Genomic DNA, 16231 nt, shown 5'->3' with positions numbered 1-16231 from the left:
TTCTAATCTAATCTAAATGCTTTCCTGCTCTAACTTTTTTTTTAAATGTCTTGCAAGAACCAAAACTGGTATACGTGTTAATAAAATAAAAGATAATAAATCACGAGGAACACATTAGATAATGTTTGTTGTGTTGTCTGCAATGAAATACAAGTCAAAGTCAGTTTAGAAATCACTACTGTAGTATATTTTTAACAGGCCGAGTTTAATGAAGAGACGACTGACTCCTACCTGGCGATCTGCTTGATGAACTCTCAGTCATAGAGGTCACCACACAAAGGGGCGTGGTTTCAAACGTAAACGTCACTTAGAAAATCCATTACAACTGCTTTCTTTTTTATTAGCGTCTTCCACTGTCCCAGCTTTTCTGATTTAGGGTTGACCATCAGCCTACATGCACACACACAGGTTAGTGTTGTGAAGAGACTCATTGGAGAAAGGCCTTAAAGTACACACCACTAATCCAGGAGTGTTAAAACAAAGGTTGGCAGGCATGGCTGTTTCCTGTGGAGGTAGGGTGTAGAGCAGGGGTGCTCAACCCTGTTCCTGGAGATCTACCTTCCTGCAAAGTTCAGCTGCAATCCTGATCAAACACACCTGAACCAATTAATCAGGACCTGAACAGCACTTGATAATTACAGGCAGGTGTGTTTGATATGGGTTGCAGAAATCTGCAGGAAGGTCGATCTCCAGGAACAGGGTTGGTCACGCCTTGTGTAGAGGCTTTCCTGCAAAGTCAGTATGGCGACTGATGTCAGCTTTAGGCATGGAAGAGAAGAGCAAGAAACATGCTGCTCGCAGGATGGGAGAAGAAGCAGAGCTTCATGCTGGTTATGACGTAAGAGAGAGGAGGAAAGCTGAAGCCATGAGTAGATGGGCAGTGGCTTGGCCACCACTGTCGACTTCCCAGCTGGAGGGTGTTGTGGTAAGGGTCGAAACACTCGGGGAACGTTCTGAACCACCTGATGACATCTACTTGTGGCAGAAAGCTATCAATAAATCTGAAGTAAAGCGATTAATCTGAAGTAATATCTATATGGTTGAGCTGTTACACACTGCATATAAGATATCTTTATTCCAGAGCAGGTTATCTTCAGAGAGTATGCTGCATATGAAAGTCATTACCCTTAAATTGACCAGGGTATAATGCCACAACCTGCTGTCTGGAAGACACCCCAGTGTCACGATCACCAGCGATCATACTCCCAGATCGCTGGATCTCACACACATGGACTACAAATCCGCCATTCATGGACTACATATTCATACATGCGCTCTGTTCACACACACACACTTGCTTCCCCATTTCCACTGATTGGACTCCCACAGCTGTTGCAGCTTCTGAACTGATTGCAAACACCATTTAAACAGCACACACTCTCACTTCCATTGCCGAGTCTTGTTATCTGTATAGTGACACTACAACGCGTTTCCCTTAGTCTTGTTCCTCTGTGTTTTGATCTTTGCCTGGTTTCCCTTTCTCCTTGTCTGCCGCCTGCCTACCGACCTCTCGCCTGTGACTGATTACGATTCTGGACTGCCTTCATACATCTGTTTGCACCTGTGTTGACCATTGCCTCCCTGAGTTTGAATAAACCTGCACGTGGATCCTAAACTTCAGTTGTCTCTGTCACTCCCCGCATTACACCCAGATCTGAAGCAGGCTGGGTTTGTTTGGTTTTGTTGATCTGAAAATGACTCTGTAACTCACTATAAGCTTAATAAACTCTTAATTTAGCTGCTTAATAATAGTTATTAAGATATAGTTGGGTTTGGGTATTGTGTAGGACTAGAATACGATCTTTATAAGTGCTCATAAACTGTTAATATCTTCAGAATTGTCAGGTAATAAGCCAATATTTAATAGTGTGAATTGTTATTTAAACTAAAGTGTTACTCAAATATGTCCTTGAACTGAGGAGGAGCCATAATGGAGACTGTTTGAGCTCCATCTTGTGTCAGATTGATATAGTCTTGTGCTCTGCTAATTGTCCACAAGATGGCAGTAGAAGGCAGCAGTGTTGAAAGCTGAGGAAGTGTGTTAAATGAGACACACACAGATCTCCCTCACACACACATTTGAGTAAATGCTGAATCTGCAGTAATAATCAGCAGCAGTGTAACTCTGATGTGTTCATCTGTCTGACTGATGCTCTGCTGCATTTTACAGTGTTTTATCAGTAATGAAGAGCGGGACGTTGAGCTGCTGTCGTGTGTCATTAAAGTTGAGTTTTCATCTGAATTTCCTGCTAATTAAAGGTGCTGAGAAACATGAAGAAAAATGTTTATGTCTTGAAGAATGCTCCACACTTATAAAACAGGTTTATTTGGAGGACTGCTGCCTTCTTCCACTGAATACCTGATCCTGAAGCAGTGAACATGCACTTATGAAGACACAAACACCACAGTGTTTATACAGTATATTGAGTGAAATCAGCTGGAGGAAGTCTTTTATTGAGTCCAGTTTAATATAAGATAAGCTGCTACACAGCACATCCTCTGAGTAACATTTGCCCAGCTCAGAGTGTATTTGGTCTTTCTCTAAATGAGTTAAAGTAACTGAGCAGTAGTTAAAGTTAATGAGACATGCGATTAATGAAGTGATGATGAAGATCTGCTGTTAATAAGCAGAATCACTGAAGACTAGCACAAACATTACGACTGACTTCAAACAGCAGGAGCTTCACGTATTACTGACTGTTCATTTCTGTCAGATCTCCACACAAGTCTATATGAGATTTATTCAGAATTCATTGTTTAATTATTCACATTTGGGGGCGACACGGTGGCGCAGTGGTTAGCACTGTTGCCTCACAGCAAGAAGGTTGCTGGTTCGAGTCCCGGCTAGGTCAGTTGGTGTTTCTGTGTGGAGTTTGCATGTTCTCCCCATGTTGGTGTGGGTTTCCTCCGGGTGCTCCGGTTTCCCCCACAGTCCAAACACATGCGCTATAGGGGAATTGGGTCAGCTAAATTGGCCGTAGTGTGTCTTGATGCTCCAGGTTGGGGGTTTAGTTTTGGGCTAACGACCCACCTCATAAAAAATAAATGTTATGAAACACCAACATGGGGCGACTAAATATCAACATCGATATAAACAGCCCTGGGAGTAAGTAAGTAAATAAATAAGTAATTCAGTTGAATTTAGCAAAAACCAACAACAAAAATGTCTTTTTTATGTCCCCATTGTGGAAAAGGTGGTAATGAAAAGGCACATTACTGTGAATATTAATGGACAGCCTTCACAAATCAGCCCAGTAAAATACGGGGTGCCTCAAGGATCAGTTTTAGGCCCTTTGCTGTTTACAATATACATGCTACCCCTGGGAGACATTATTAGAAGACATGGGATCAGCTTTCACTGCTATGCAGATGATACTCAATTATATATTTCAACTAAACCTGACGAGACGTCTAAACTGTCCAAGCTAACTGAGTGTATTAAAGATGTTAAAGACTGGATGACCAACAATTATCTTCTCTTAAACTCAGACAAAACATAATTATTACTTATTGGGCCTAAATCCTGTACACAGCAGATCTCACAACTCGACCTACAATTAGAGGGATACAAAGTTAGCGTTAGCTCTACTATAAAAGATCTGGGTGTCATATTAGACAGCAATTTAACTTTTAAAAATCATATATCCCATGTCACAAAAACTGCTTACTTTCATCTGAGAAATATCGCTAAGTATGCTATCAAAGATGCAGAAGACCTAGTTTATCCCTTTATGACCTCTAGATTAGATTACTGTAACGCTTTAAGTTCTATATCTGGGGATACTCATGCTGAGGCCTCTAGAGATGCTGTTGATGTGATCCAAGACCTGTGAAGAGTTAAAGCCAACCATCAAGGACTTCGAGGACAACACATACACTTAAGATACACAGACATCACCTTTTATTGAAGGACCGTATATACTCTATAACTGCAGGTAACTATGCTTATAATGTCCGCCCAATACACATCTCTTTAACTTTTCTGTTTTTGATTGTAATGCAATGATGTGCAGCTTTTGTAAAGCTGCTTAGATAGATAGATAGATAGATAGATAGATAGATAGATAGATAGATAGATAGATAGATAGATAGATAGATAGATAGATAGATAGATAGATAGATAGATAGATAGACAGACAGACAGACAGACAGACAGACAGACAGATAGATAGATAGATAGATAGATAGATAGATAGATAGATAGATAGACAGACAGACAGATAGATAGATAGATAGATAGATAGATAGATAGATAGATAGATAGATAGATAGACAAAATAGACGGATAGATAGATAGATAGATAGATAGATAGATAGATAGATAGATAGATAGATAGATAGATAGATAGATAGATAGATAGATAGATAGATAGATAGATAGATAGACAAAATAGACGGATAGATAGATAGATAGATAGATAGATAGATAGATAGATAGATAGATAGATAGATAGATAGATAGATAGATAGACAGACAGACAGACAGACAGACAGACAGACAGACAGACAGACAGACAGACAGACAGACAGACAGACAGACAGACAGACAGACAGACAGATAGATAGATAGATAGATAGATAGATAGATAGATAGATAGATAGATAGATAGATAGATAGATAGACAAAATAGACGGATAGATAGATAGATAGATAGATAGATAGATAGATAGATAGATAGATAGATAGATAGATAGATAGATAGATAGATAGATAGATAGACAGACAGACAGATAGATAGATAGATAGATAGATAGATAGATAGATAGATAGATAGATAGATAGATAGATAGATAGACAGATAGATAGATAGATAGATAGATAGATAGATAGATAGATAGACAGACAGATAGACAGATAGATAGATAGATAGATAGATAGATAGATAGATAGATAGATAGATAGATAGATAGATAGATAGACAGATAGACAGATAGACAGATAGACAGATAGATAGATAGACAGATAGACAGATAGATAGATAGATAGATAGATAGATAGATAGATAGACAGATAGACACACAAGCTCATAAGCTGCGTGTCAGTGTTTTTCCTCTGGCATGTGTTGTGTTGTGTTGTGTTGTTTTTTTTCTCAGACCAGTTTGGTTTGTTTTCAGAAGTGAAAGTATTTGCAGATCTGTTGCTCAACTCAACAGTTCAGCGGAGGAACAGAGGGATCTGCAGGCATTATCTGAGGTGAGAGTTTGCTCTTTCTGTACTTCATATCATCTGTGAGTGTCGTCTTATAACCCGTCGATCCTCTCGTTGTGTTTCTGTCACTGCACTGCTGAGCTCATTCTGAGGATTTACCTTCCACCTTTTAAAGTCGAGTGTGTTTCTGGAAGAGCATCACAGAATTCTGATACTGAAATCTCTGTGATTTATGAGTGTTCTGTGTGTTGATTAGCAGAAGAGGTGTAAAGTAACACATTACAAACACTCAAACTACAGTAACTGAGTAGTTTTCCTTAAGATTGGTACTTTACTAGTTAATAAAATGAGTACATTTACTTTCCCTTGAGTACATGTTGAGTGCTGTATCTGTACTTTTACTTTACTATTTTCCTTCAACCTGCAGTCACTACTGTATTTTCTCTTGTCTATGGGGATTAAAGAATCAGTTCTGTGATTCCTGACCAATCAGATCGCACATAGAAGGTAAATCACCTCATAATGAGTTACCTCAGCACATGGGTGATTTCAGGGGCGGACTGGGACAAAAAATCAGCCAGACCAGCCCACATTACCACACTGACACAGCCCCACCCACAGACTTATATCGGTGTACAGATGGTGAAATAATATAAGCAGTACCATATTTAATAGATATTTAAACATGTAATGTATGTGACTGGGACAAAAACAACCCGTTTATAGCAAATACACTCAGTAAAATACACATTCTGCCTCTCCAGCAAGCTCCTTTCCTCAACTTGTGTCATCGTTATTTGGATCTCTGCTTATGCTAGGCTTTGCCTCATTCTTGTTTTGAATAAATATGAGCTTATAACACAATTATAGATGACCTTATGAATAAATATTAATAACTATAACGTACAGCTAAGTTCAAATGTAGACATAAATACAACAATTGTCATGTGTTCACCTCTACTTTAAGAGTTAATTACAGACCCAAAGTACGGTGTGTAACTGTTTTGTTTGTCCTATCTCCACCGCACACCTCCCTGTCTCTGCTAGACCTACCGTAGCATCCTCACGCAGCACTGGTATCGGCAGAGCAGTCACTGGCTGATTCCAGCAACATCCTAGTTAATAAACGCAGTATAGGATGTAAAGATGGCAGCAAGATGTTTTCTAACTGACTGCTCTCAACATTGGAAGACACACTGATACAGTTCAGTAATAACAGTGGCACTAAAAGGGATAGAATATACTGTATAGCAAACAAACAGCAATATTTGTGTGTGTTTATTAGCAGATTTGCACATTTTTGAATCCTTCATGATATGAAAGTAGGTAAAGTCTGTGTGTGGGACGCACTGAAGTCTGTGTTCCACCGTATTTAAGGAGTAAATACTTACTGTAACTGTAATGCATGTATTTAAAGACTAGCTATATATTCAGACTTCACTACAAATGCCTACAGTACTATGGCTATGGCTATAGGTTCTTTTGCATGTTGGACTATATTGCAAGTAGCATAGAGCAGTCTGTATACCCTAAATCCCAGGTTATCTGCTGATAATGACATTTTAAATGTACAGGAGTTCTACACTGAGCTTACAACTGTTAAACAGTGTAGGGTACTGTCAGAAACTGTCAGAAGTAGCGTGAAAATTACTTAATATGTCCAGTTTAAACCTTTCGAGAATATTCCAGGTAACTTTATGTATTTGGCAGCGTCTGGCCCGTTTATGGCCAGTTTCTACTGAGTGGTACGGTACGGTTTGGTTTGGTACGCTTTTATGGCCGTTTCCACTGTCAAAAAGCGTACCGAACCGTACCGAACCGAACCGTACCGTACCATTTTTTCGGCACCCTTTCTCTGAGTTTTTCAGAACTGCCTTTCCTTTTTACGGTGAATCTCTGATATTTAGCTTGTTTTGCACTTACTGTTTGACTTTCTCGACAGATATTGATTATGTCTGCGTAACCTCTGATTGGCTCGGCTCATCTGGAAACCAGCCAGCCGTCGCTGATTGGGCCAAATGCTTAGCATTTATTATTATTGTTAATATTATTATAATTATTCTTAATACTACTTCTCTTATTATCATCATAATAATATTCACATCTTGCAAGAGATAAAAGCTTCCTGCGTGTAAAAACAATACATATAAAAAATGCTTTTAAAAACCTGACCGGCCCATTATTATACAGTGGTCCGACTCGTCTGACATTTACCAGAAATGACAGATGACCAATCCACCACCCTGGGTGATTTATAACTGCAGCAGGCTGTTTGGAAGCATTAAAAGTGTGCGAGGAGATGTCCAAAATCTGTACACGCATCGACCCAGAGACTGTCACTGATGAGAAGATGACGGATGTTTACTGTATGATGACCCAAAGGGCTTTAAACACCCAGCAGGCACAAGATATCAACATGGCGTCAGACTGGCGTTGTACCCCAGCGTCATGAGGACGTTGCATTTTGTTTGGTTGACATCAGAACCCAACATCAGGCTGACGTCAATGTCCAAAGTCAAACCTAAAATCAACCAAATATCAACATCTAATGATGTTACAGCTTGACGTTGTGTGGATGTTACCACTATGACATCTATCAGATGTTTGATTTAGGTTGCCACACCTGACGAATAAATGTTAGTATTTGACGTCAATATGACGCTGGTTTAAGATGTTGGCCAGACATTGGACTAACAACCTAAAATCAACCAAATATCAACGTCATTTGACGTCGTTATTAAACATCAAAATAACGTTGTCTTTAGACGCTGGCTGGACATTGAATTTTGGTCACCTGACATCACAACCTAAATCTAACCTAATATTAACGTCTTATGACGTTGTGTGTGCTGGCGTTGTGTGTCTGCTGGGCAATCACTAGATACACTACAGAATGTTACGTTTACACACACATCCACAAATTACATACTCTTACTCTACTGCACTGCACTCTTAGGCAAGTAATGGTGCTTTAACTTGAGTATGATTTGTCAGTACTCTCTCCACCACTGTTCATTAGTGAGTCTGTAATTCTCAGACTGTATCCCTCATCGTATTGCTCTGAACTCTGACACTCGACAGCTTCATCATGGTGTAATACTGTGCCTACATGATTCATTACAGACTCATTCAGCAGAGGGAGCAGCTTCTCATTCATTAAGCTCACACATAAGTGTTGAACACAGAGTTACAGAAGCTCTTAAATGGGGAAAACTCAGCATCCATGAATGCATTTAGATTGTTTTATGAGCGTAGATATGTGGAGAGGAAGGGCTGAGTAACTTTATATGACAATAGTGATTTACAGTATAGTAGATTCAACATCTGGGTGTGACATCATTAAGAGTTTCACCAGTCAGACCGGTTTCAGTTGTTTTTCTGAAGCGGTTCTGGTTTGACTGGTTCTAATGATGAACAACCTTCTGCACTGGTTTCAAAATCACACCTTTACATAAACCACATTATCATCCTACACACACACACACACACACACACACACACGGTCATTCTACAGAAATGTCAAGTTTTCTGTTCCTAGACTAATATTACACTTTGTTTATAATTTCTTTATATTTTAAAATGAAACAATATTTGAACAACTACACAGTTTTGAGTCCTCAAAGTCCTCAATAATTGTGTTTTAATCGCTTCATGTACTATTCCAAACACCACACAACTGCTCATCCCACAGACACGTACAGAGAGAAGCTGCTTCACTTTGAGGTCAAACATTGATTTTAGATCTGTGATTGTTTCTTCTAGAGATTCTGCTGGAGATCACACTCTTCAGATCCACCATGGAGGACACACACACTTCTGGAGATCAGGGTTTGATTCCAGGAATCAGGTACTGCTCATTACATAACATGTTCATGTTGTTTTCTATAAGAGATGAATATTGCTCTGTTTGTGTGTGTTTTCTCTTCATTTGATAATGCAACACACACATCTAGAAAGTTTTTGCTCAAATAAAGTGGAAATAATAATAATAATAAAGCGTTGTTTGAAGATATTTTATGTAATGATATGTGCAGTGTTGAACTTTAATCCTCTGTGTTTTAGATCAGTTCATCAGAAGAGAGCAGAAGCAGAGCCCAGCTGTGTGTCTATGAGGAGTGACCAGTCTATGGGCCGAGCAGGAAATTTTAAGAGTGAAGACACACAATCTGCCGAGTATAACAGCTCTAATAGGTCTGCAACTAATCAATATTTTCATCATAAATGAATCAACTAATTAGCTTTTGATTTATTGAATTTAAAAATATTGAATGGAAAAGTATTGAGTTTGAGGTTGAAGCCGAGCTCTGCTGGATAGTGAACAAAGTGCAGTTGAGGAGTTTTAGAAATGCTGAATAATATCTGGTGTGTTGACTCCAGTGTGTTCAGTGTTGAACTCTAATCTTCTCTGGTTTAGCTCAGTTCATCAGACGAGAGCAGGAGCATGGCCCAGCTGTGTGTCTATGAGGAGTGAGGCGTCTATGGATCCAATAATAGACTTAAAGAGCCCATATTATGGCTTTTTGAAAATGCCCTTCCATGTAGTGTGTCACACAGCTCTAAGTGAAGTGAAATATCCAGCTAAGGCTTAAATCTGTAAGTTTACAGTGTTTAAAACTATTGATTCATCTATAAAAGAGTCGACTCATAGTGCTTCAAACGAGTCGTCTTGATAACGAGTTATTAGGTGTTTCGCGATGACGCAGCTACGAAACACAAGTAGTTGCACGCGCAAGCCCGGGAGATTTGAAACCTGCGGCCCCGCCCACTAACAGAAAAAAGTCACACACACACACACACAGAGACACACACAGACACTGGTAGAATGAAGTCACGCTGTGCAGATGGAGATTATTGTCAGTTCACCCAAAGATGAAACCTTAGCATATAGCCTAGCCTTGAGCAGATCGAGAGCCTCTGGAAACTACCTGCTTACAAAGAAGACTTCATCAGTTTGTTAAAGGAAGGATCAGTAAAGACTGTCAGAACAAGGATCAGTGGATCATGAATCAGTTTCTTCCCCCATTTCACCAGTGTAAGTACGTGCGATTAAAATTGTTGCCTCGTTTACTCTAGCTTGCAAATTATGCATTTAGTTGTGTTTTGTTACTTGTAACCGCGTGTGCTGTATCAGGTTAACTCTTTATATTCTCATATCGCGTGTAAAGCTACGTTGAAAACGCGACGCGTGCCGCTTTGTTTATGGATAGTCAGCTATGTGTGTGTGTGTGTAATGTGTGTGTGTGTGGCTCCTCTGAGGACGGTCGTTTGTGTGAGTGTCTCCTCTTAGGAGGTTGATGTGTGTGTGTGTATGTGTCTCTGAATAGGGTAAAGCTCTAGGCAAAGGGTGATCAAAGGGACCCGTTTGTAAAATGAGGACCGGGGGGGGGGGGGGGGGTGTCGCGGTTGTAATCGCGGATGTAACTGAAGACGCGGAGGGGGAGGGAGGTGTCGCCGCCGCGCCGTCTCTATTCTGGACGCGCCGGCCCTGTGTGTGCGTGTGTGTAAAAAGAGCAAGTAGACTGCTAGGACATATCCTAGCCAGTTCTTGGACTTTTTGCTTGATAAAATAGTTAGTCGTCAGTATTTTCTAGTCCATCGTCTGTATTTACATTCACCCACTGGCAGCCAAAATCCACTATGAAGCGTGTGTACACTGTGACTACTTTTATATTGTTGATAATCTGCTGGGCATTTCACTCTGTCTCGCCCTGAAGCCTGTCAGTGTCGTCGACCAATCGCAGCAGCCTGTCATTGGTCCAATCAGCGCAGATTAGCTTCGCGCTGAGGACGAGTTTGGGTACAAATGAATCGCTGAACGATTCATATGGGAGTCGCTGGGATAACTAGGTAAAAATAAATGCATATTATAAGACCATCAAAGTGTTGTTTGACCTTGCATGCATATTAGACTGTTGTTGGAGACCCTTACAACCTAAATATGACCCTATTTCATCTATAATATGGGCTCTTTAAGGAATGAAAACACTCAACCTGCTGTCCTCAGGTAGATCATCTGTACACACACATGACTACTGCAGCATTTATATGATCATGTGTTTTCTAGAAGTATTCGAGACTTTATTCTCACAGTCCAGTCAAGACATTTATTACAGGTGTAAGAGAGATTTATTACAGAGAATCTGTGGAGGAGCTAAAGATCAGGGTGAGGAGACCGTCCAACCTGAAAGAGTTGGAGCTCATCGCTAAAGATGATTCAAATATACCAGTGGAGACATGCACAAACTGCTCAACAATTATAGCAAGAGTTTGATAGCTGTAATAGCCAATAAAGGCTTTTCTGTTGGTTATTGAGAAGGGTATGAATAATTTTGCACATGACACTTTTTGTTTAAATGTAAATAAAAGCTAAAAAATACACAATAATGCCTCTTACACATCATCTTATCTTTTGGGAGAGCCTCTGTCATTTCCAGTCAAAGATAAATTGCATTAAAAGTAGACAACAATCCCAGGACTTTCCCTGGACTACAACAATTCAGACTCAAATATGACTAAATCTAATGCCATTTTAGTCAAAAGACTGAAACTAAATCAAAATTTACTTCCAAAATTAACTCTGGCTTGAGGATCATACCAGTTTCAGCTCTTGTCCTCTCTTGAAACTTTATTTAGTTGAACACTTTACTTTAGTTGGACAAATTATTTTGCTAAATATATTTGTATATCAAAAAATACACAGGGCTCTATTTTGATCTAAGCCCAAAGTCTAAGGGCATGTCCGAATGCACTTATGCTAATTAAAGGACTGAACAAAGGTCTGTGTGCCAGGGGTATCTTCTAAAAGGGTTGTCCTTTATTCTCTTAATAAGTTTAGGAGCTTAGTGAGTTCATTCCCTTTAAGAGTCAGTTGTGTCATGCACCACTTACATGGCAGATTCTATGAGTGGAAAAACTGAACCCTTCACTGGAGAGAAAATGGTTAAAGGTGCTGACTTTTCTGAATCATATAGATACCATAATATGTTTGCAGATATTTGTTTATCTAAAAAACAATGGTAAAGTCAGTTATTATCCTTTGAAAATGTGCTTTCCGTGTCCGAATGGCTGTGTTTGTTCTGGTCTCTATAACCAGCCCACTGCCAGTTCCTTGGTGGAAAACCAAGGAGCATGAAGGCTGTCAATGTATGTGGCTACAGCTAAAAACGTGACCTCTGGAGGTCAGCAGCAGCCTCTGAAATGAGACAGATTCAGAGTTATAAAAACCCACATGAGATTAAACAATATAAATATTACAAACATAAACATTAGCGGAGCAGGTCACGTTGTAACAGTGAGTACATTTAATATGGACACCGATAATCTGATTTTAATGTGATTAAGACAATACTCTGATTAAGTTGACCATGTAAACAGCCATTTTTGATTAATCCGATTAAAGTCGTAATCGAACTGAACAGGAATTGAATTAAGGCACGTGGGGTGCTGATTTTAGCGCATTATTGAAGTGCAGTATAGACATGTAAACACTGCAATCAAACGATTTCCATTTTGGGACAGGATAATCCACACACACAGCTGTTTGACACTATTCTCTGCACCTACTGAGTCAGTAAAGGACCACAGACACCTGCATCGCGAAATGCGGAGGTTTTTCCCACACGGCGTGCGGTATCAGACTCCATTAAAACAACACTCTTCCAGCAGTTCCTCCAATATGTGGTTTGTCACAGGGGGCAGGCGTGAAATATCCCTGAGTGAAAGTGCTGAACACCAGTTAAAGTCCAACATTAAAATATTGTCAGTCATTGGTCGAGTGAAAAAGTGTTTGCAGAACCTAGTAGTTCAACCATTGGGTGTCAATAGCCGCATTTCCACTATCGGGCCAGTGCGAGCCAGGGCTTTAATCGGGCCAGGCAGGGCCAATAGCCCGGGAGGTTGAGAAATGAGGCCGAAATCATGTCGCGTTTCCACTGTCGGGCTAGTTGGTCGCAGCGCGTCACGCAAACACCGCCCCCAGAACGTCCCCTGAATCAAACGTCACACAACCCGCCCACTTCAGGAGGAACAAAAAACTCAAATTATAACCACAAACACAACCTGGCATCACTACGAGAGCTGGAAGATGGAGAACACCGAAGCGATTGTGGTCTGTTGGTGTAAGGCCAGACAGCGATCCCTGGATAAGGACATTCGAGTTCGTCTGCTATCCATTTTTTCTTCTTCTTAGTGAGTTGATCAAGCGCGATAGCAAAACAAATGTAAGGGAAGAAAGCATCTTGTCTCCTCTTTACCTGACAGGAAAACTCCGCCTTTGTACGTAACCCCGCCCCGAAGCCCCAGTTGGCCCTCCTTGGCCCAAGGTATTCGGCGGGCCGAAAAAGGCCGGACGCTGGCCCTAAGGAAGCCCCGCTTTGGCCCGATTACGCCCCGGAAGTGATAGTGGAAACGCGACTGGCCTTGGCTCGCCCTGGCTCGCTCGCTTTAGGCGCAATAGTGGAAACGTGGCTAATCTTATATACTGCTCCTTTAAAGACCTTTGACAGAATGGGTTTTTCCATTCAGCCTCTTCCTTTTGACCATGGATTTGGTAAACGGTGTAAACTCACTCCGCTCAAGACATCCATTTCATATTTAATTTAGCATTTTTGTTTAAATGCAGAGATTTGTTTAAAAATATTTCCAATTTCAATTCTAGTTGCTGGATAGTAGACAAAGTGCAGTTGAGGAGTTTTAGAAATGCTGAATAATATCTGCTGTGTTGAGTCCAGTGTGTGCAGTGCTGAACTTAAATCTTCTCTGTTTTAGCTCAGTTCATCAGACGAGAGCAGGAGCAGAACCCAGCTGTGTGTCTATGAGGAGTGATGCATCTATGGATCCAATAATAGACTTAAGGAATGAAAACACTCAACCTGCTGTCCTCAGGTAGATCATCTGTACACACACATGATTATACTGCAGCATTTATATGATCATGTGTTTTCTAGAAGTATTCGAGACTTTATTCTCACAGTCCAGTCAAGACATTTATTACAGGTGTAAGAGAGATTTATTACAGACAATCTGTGGAGGAGCTAAAGATCAGGGTGAGGAGACCCTCCAACCTGAGCAAACAAATGGGTCCTAATGCATTTGCCAATTAATCGACAAGGAGAAAAACATGAAAATGATACCAGTACCATGTTGAAACTAGCAAAAATCACCTGCTCCACGAAGATCTTTAGTCTTCTCATTGATTCTTGGTGTTGTTGTTGTTCCTGCAGTGTGGATAGAGATCATCAGACTGGAGACCTGCAGCAGGATTCAGTCCAACCAGAACATGATGAACTCCAGAGAGTCAAAGAGCAGCACAAAACCAGCATGAAGAACAGGTATGAGAGATTATTTGAGGGAATCAACCATCGAGAGACTCAAACCCTCCTGAACAGGATCTACACACAGCTCTACATCATAGAAGGAGAGAGTGAAGGAGTGAATGAAGAACATGAGGTCTTACAGATGGAGACAAGAGCCAGAACAGAACCCTCACAACACACTCCAGTCTACTGCAATGACATCTTTAAAGCCTCAGCTGGAGCAGGACATGAGGAGAAGATCAAGAAGGAGAAAGCCCAGATCAAGACTGTTCTCACTAAAGGCATCGCTGGAATCGGGAAAACCGTCTCTGTGCAGAAGTTCATTCTGGACTGGGCCGAGGGAAAAGCCAATCAGGATGTAGATTTCATGTTTGTGCTTCCATTTCGAGAGCTGAACTTGATCAGAGATCATCAGTACAGTCTTCACAGACTTCTGCTGGACTTTCATCCTGAACTTAAAGATCTGGAGCCCAAGATTTATGAGCAGTGTAGAGTTGTGTTCATCTTTGATGGTCTGGATGAAAGCAGAATCACACTCAACTTTTCAGATGAGGAGAAAGTTTGTGCTGTGACTGAATCTTCATCAGTGGCTGTGTTGATGTGGAGCCTCCTGAAAGGAGATCTGCTTCCCTCTGCTCTCATCTGGATCACCTCCAGACCAGCAGCAGCCCATCAGATCCCCTCCAGATACATCGACCGTCTGACAGAAATTCAGGGATTCACTGAGCCTCAGAAGGAGGAATATTTCAGGAAGAGAATCAGCGACGAGCATCAAGCCAGCAGAATCATCTCACACATCAGAAGAGCAAGAAGCCTCCAGATCATGTGCCACATACCCGTCTTCTGCTGGATCTCCTCCACTGTGCTTCAGAAGCTCCTGGAAGAAGATGTGAGTGCAGAAATCCCTCAAACTCTGACTGAGATGTACATCCACTTCCTGCTGATTCAGATCAACATGAGGAAGCAGAAGTATGAAGAGAGAGATCCAGAGAAACTCCTGCAGTCCAGCAGAGGAGTGATCCTCAAACTTGCTGAAGTGGCTTTCAGACAGCTGATGAAGGGCAATGTGATGTTCTATGAGGAGGACCTGATTGAGAGCGGCATAGACGTCACTGACGCCTCAGTGTATTCTGGGATCTGCACTGAGATCTTCAAGGAGGAATCTGTGATTCATCAGAGGAAAGTCTACAGCTTCATCCATCTCAGCTTTCAGGAGTTTCTGGCTGCTTTCCATTTGTTTTACTTCCAAGTGGATACAATAATGCTGGCACTGAAGAATTTTGCATCAATTGAAAATTTGCTGAAAGGAACAGTGGATAAAGCTCTCTGGAGTAGTAATGGTCATCTGGATCTGTTCCTGCGGTTCCTGCTGGGCATCTCACTGGAGTCTAATCAGAGACTCTTACAGGATCTGCTGACACACACAGAGGAGAGCTCAGAGAGCATCAGGAGGAGCTCACAGTACATTAAAGACAAGATCAGAGATGGACATGGACTCTCAGCTGAAAGATCCATCAATCTGTTCCTCTGTCTGCTGGAGGTGAAAGATCAGACTCTGTCCAGAGAGATTCAGGAGTTTGTGAAATCAGACAAACACTCAGAGGAGAGACTCACTCCTGCTCACTGCTCAACAATCTCCTACATGATTGAGATGTCAGAGGAGCCGCTGGATGAGTTTGAGCTGAAGAAATACAACACATCAGATGAGGGAAGACAGAGACTGATACCAGCTGTGGGAAACTGCAGAAGAGCTCTGTGAGTATTCATT

General features: G+C 41.0%; 1 protein-coding gene across 1 annotated transcript; it reads left to right on the top strand.

Annotated features, from left to right (window-relative positions):
- Window positions 1-5133: 5133 nt before the first annotated feature.
- LOC130221916 (protein NLRC3-like) lies at window positions 5134-16222 on the top strand. Its single transcript, XM_056454475.1, has 7 exons — window positions 5134-5194; window positions 8912-8996; window positions 9212-9340; window positions 9564-9649; window positions 11123-11153; window positions 13916-14032; window positions 14371-16222. The coding sequence occupies exons 2-7, from the start codon at window positions 8947-8949 to the stop codon at window positions 16220-16222; spliced, it is 2265 nt and encodes a 754-aa protein (XP_056310450.1). The 5' UTR covers window positions 5134-5194; window positions 8912-8946.
- The last annotated feature ends 9 nt before the right edge of the window (window positions 16223-16231 follow it).

Source organism: Danio aesculapii, chromosome 4 (genome assembly GCF_903798145.1).
Source record: "Danio aesculapii chromosome 4, fDanAes4.1, whole genome shotgun sequence".
In the NCBI taxonomy this organism is placed as follows: domain Eukaryota; kingdom Metazoa; phylum Chordata; class Actinopteri; order Cypriniformes; family Danionidae; genus Danio; species Danio aesculapii.
Note: the sequence above shows the minus strand (reverse complement) of the source record. Positions and strands in the feature narration are given on the sequence as shown.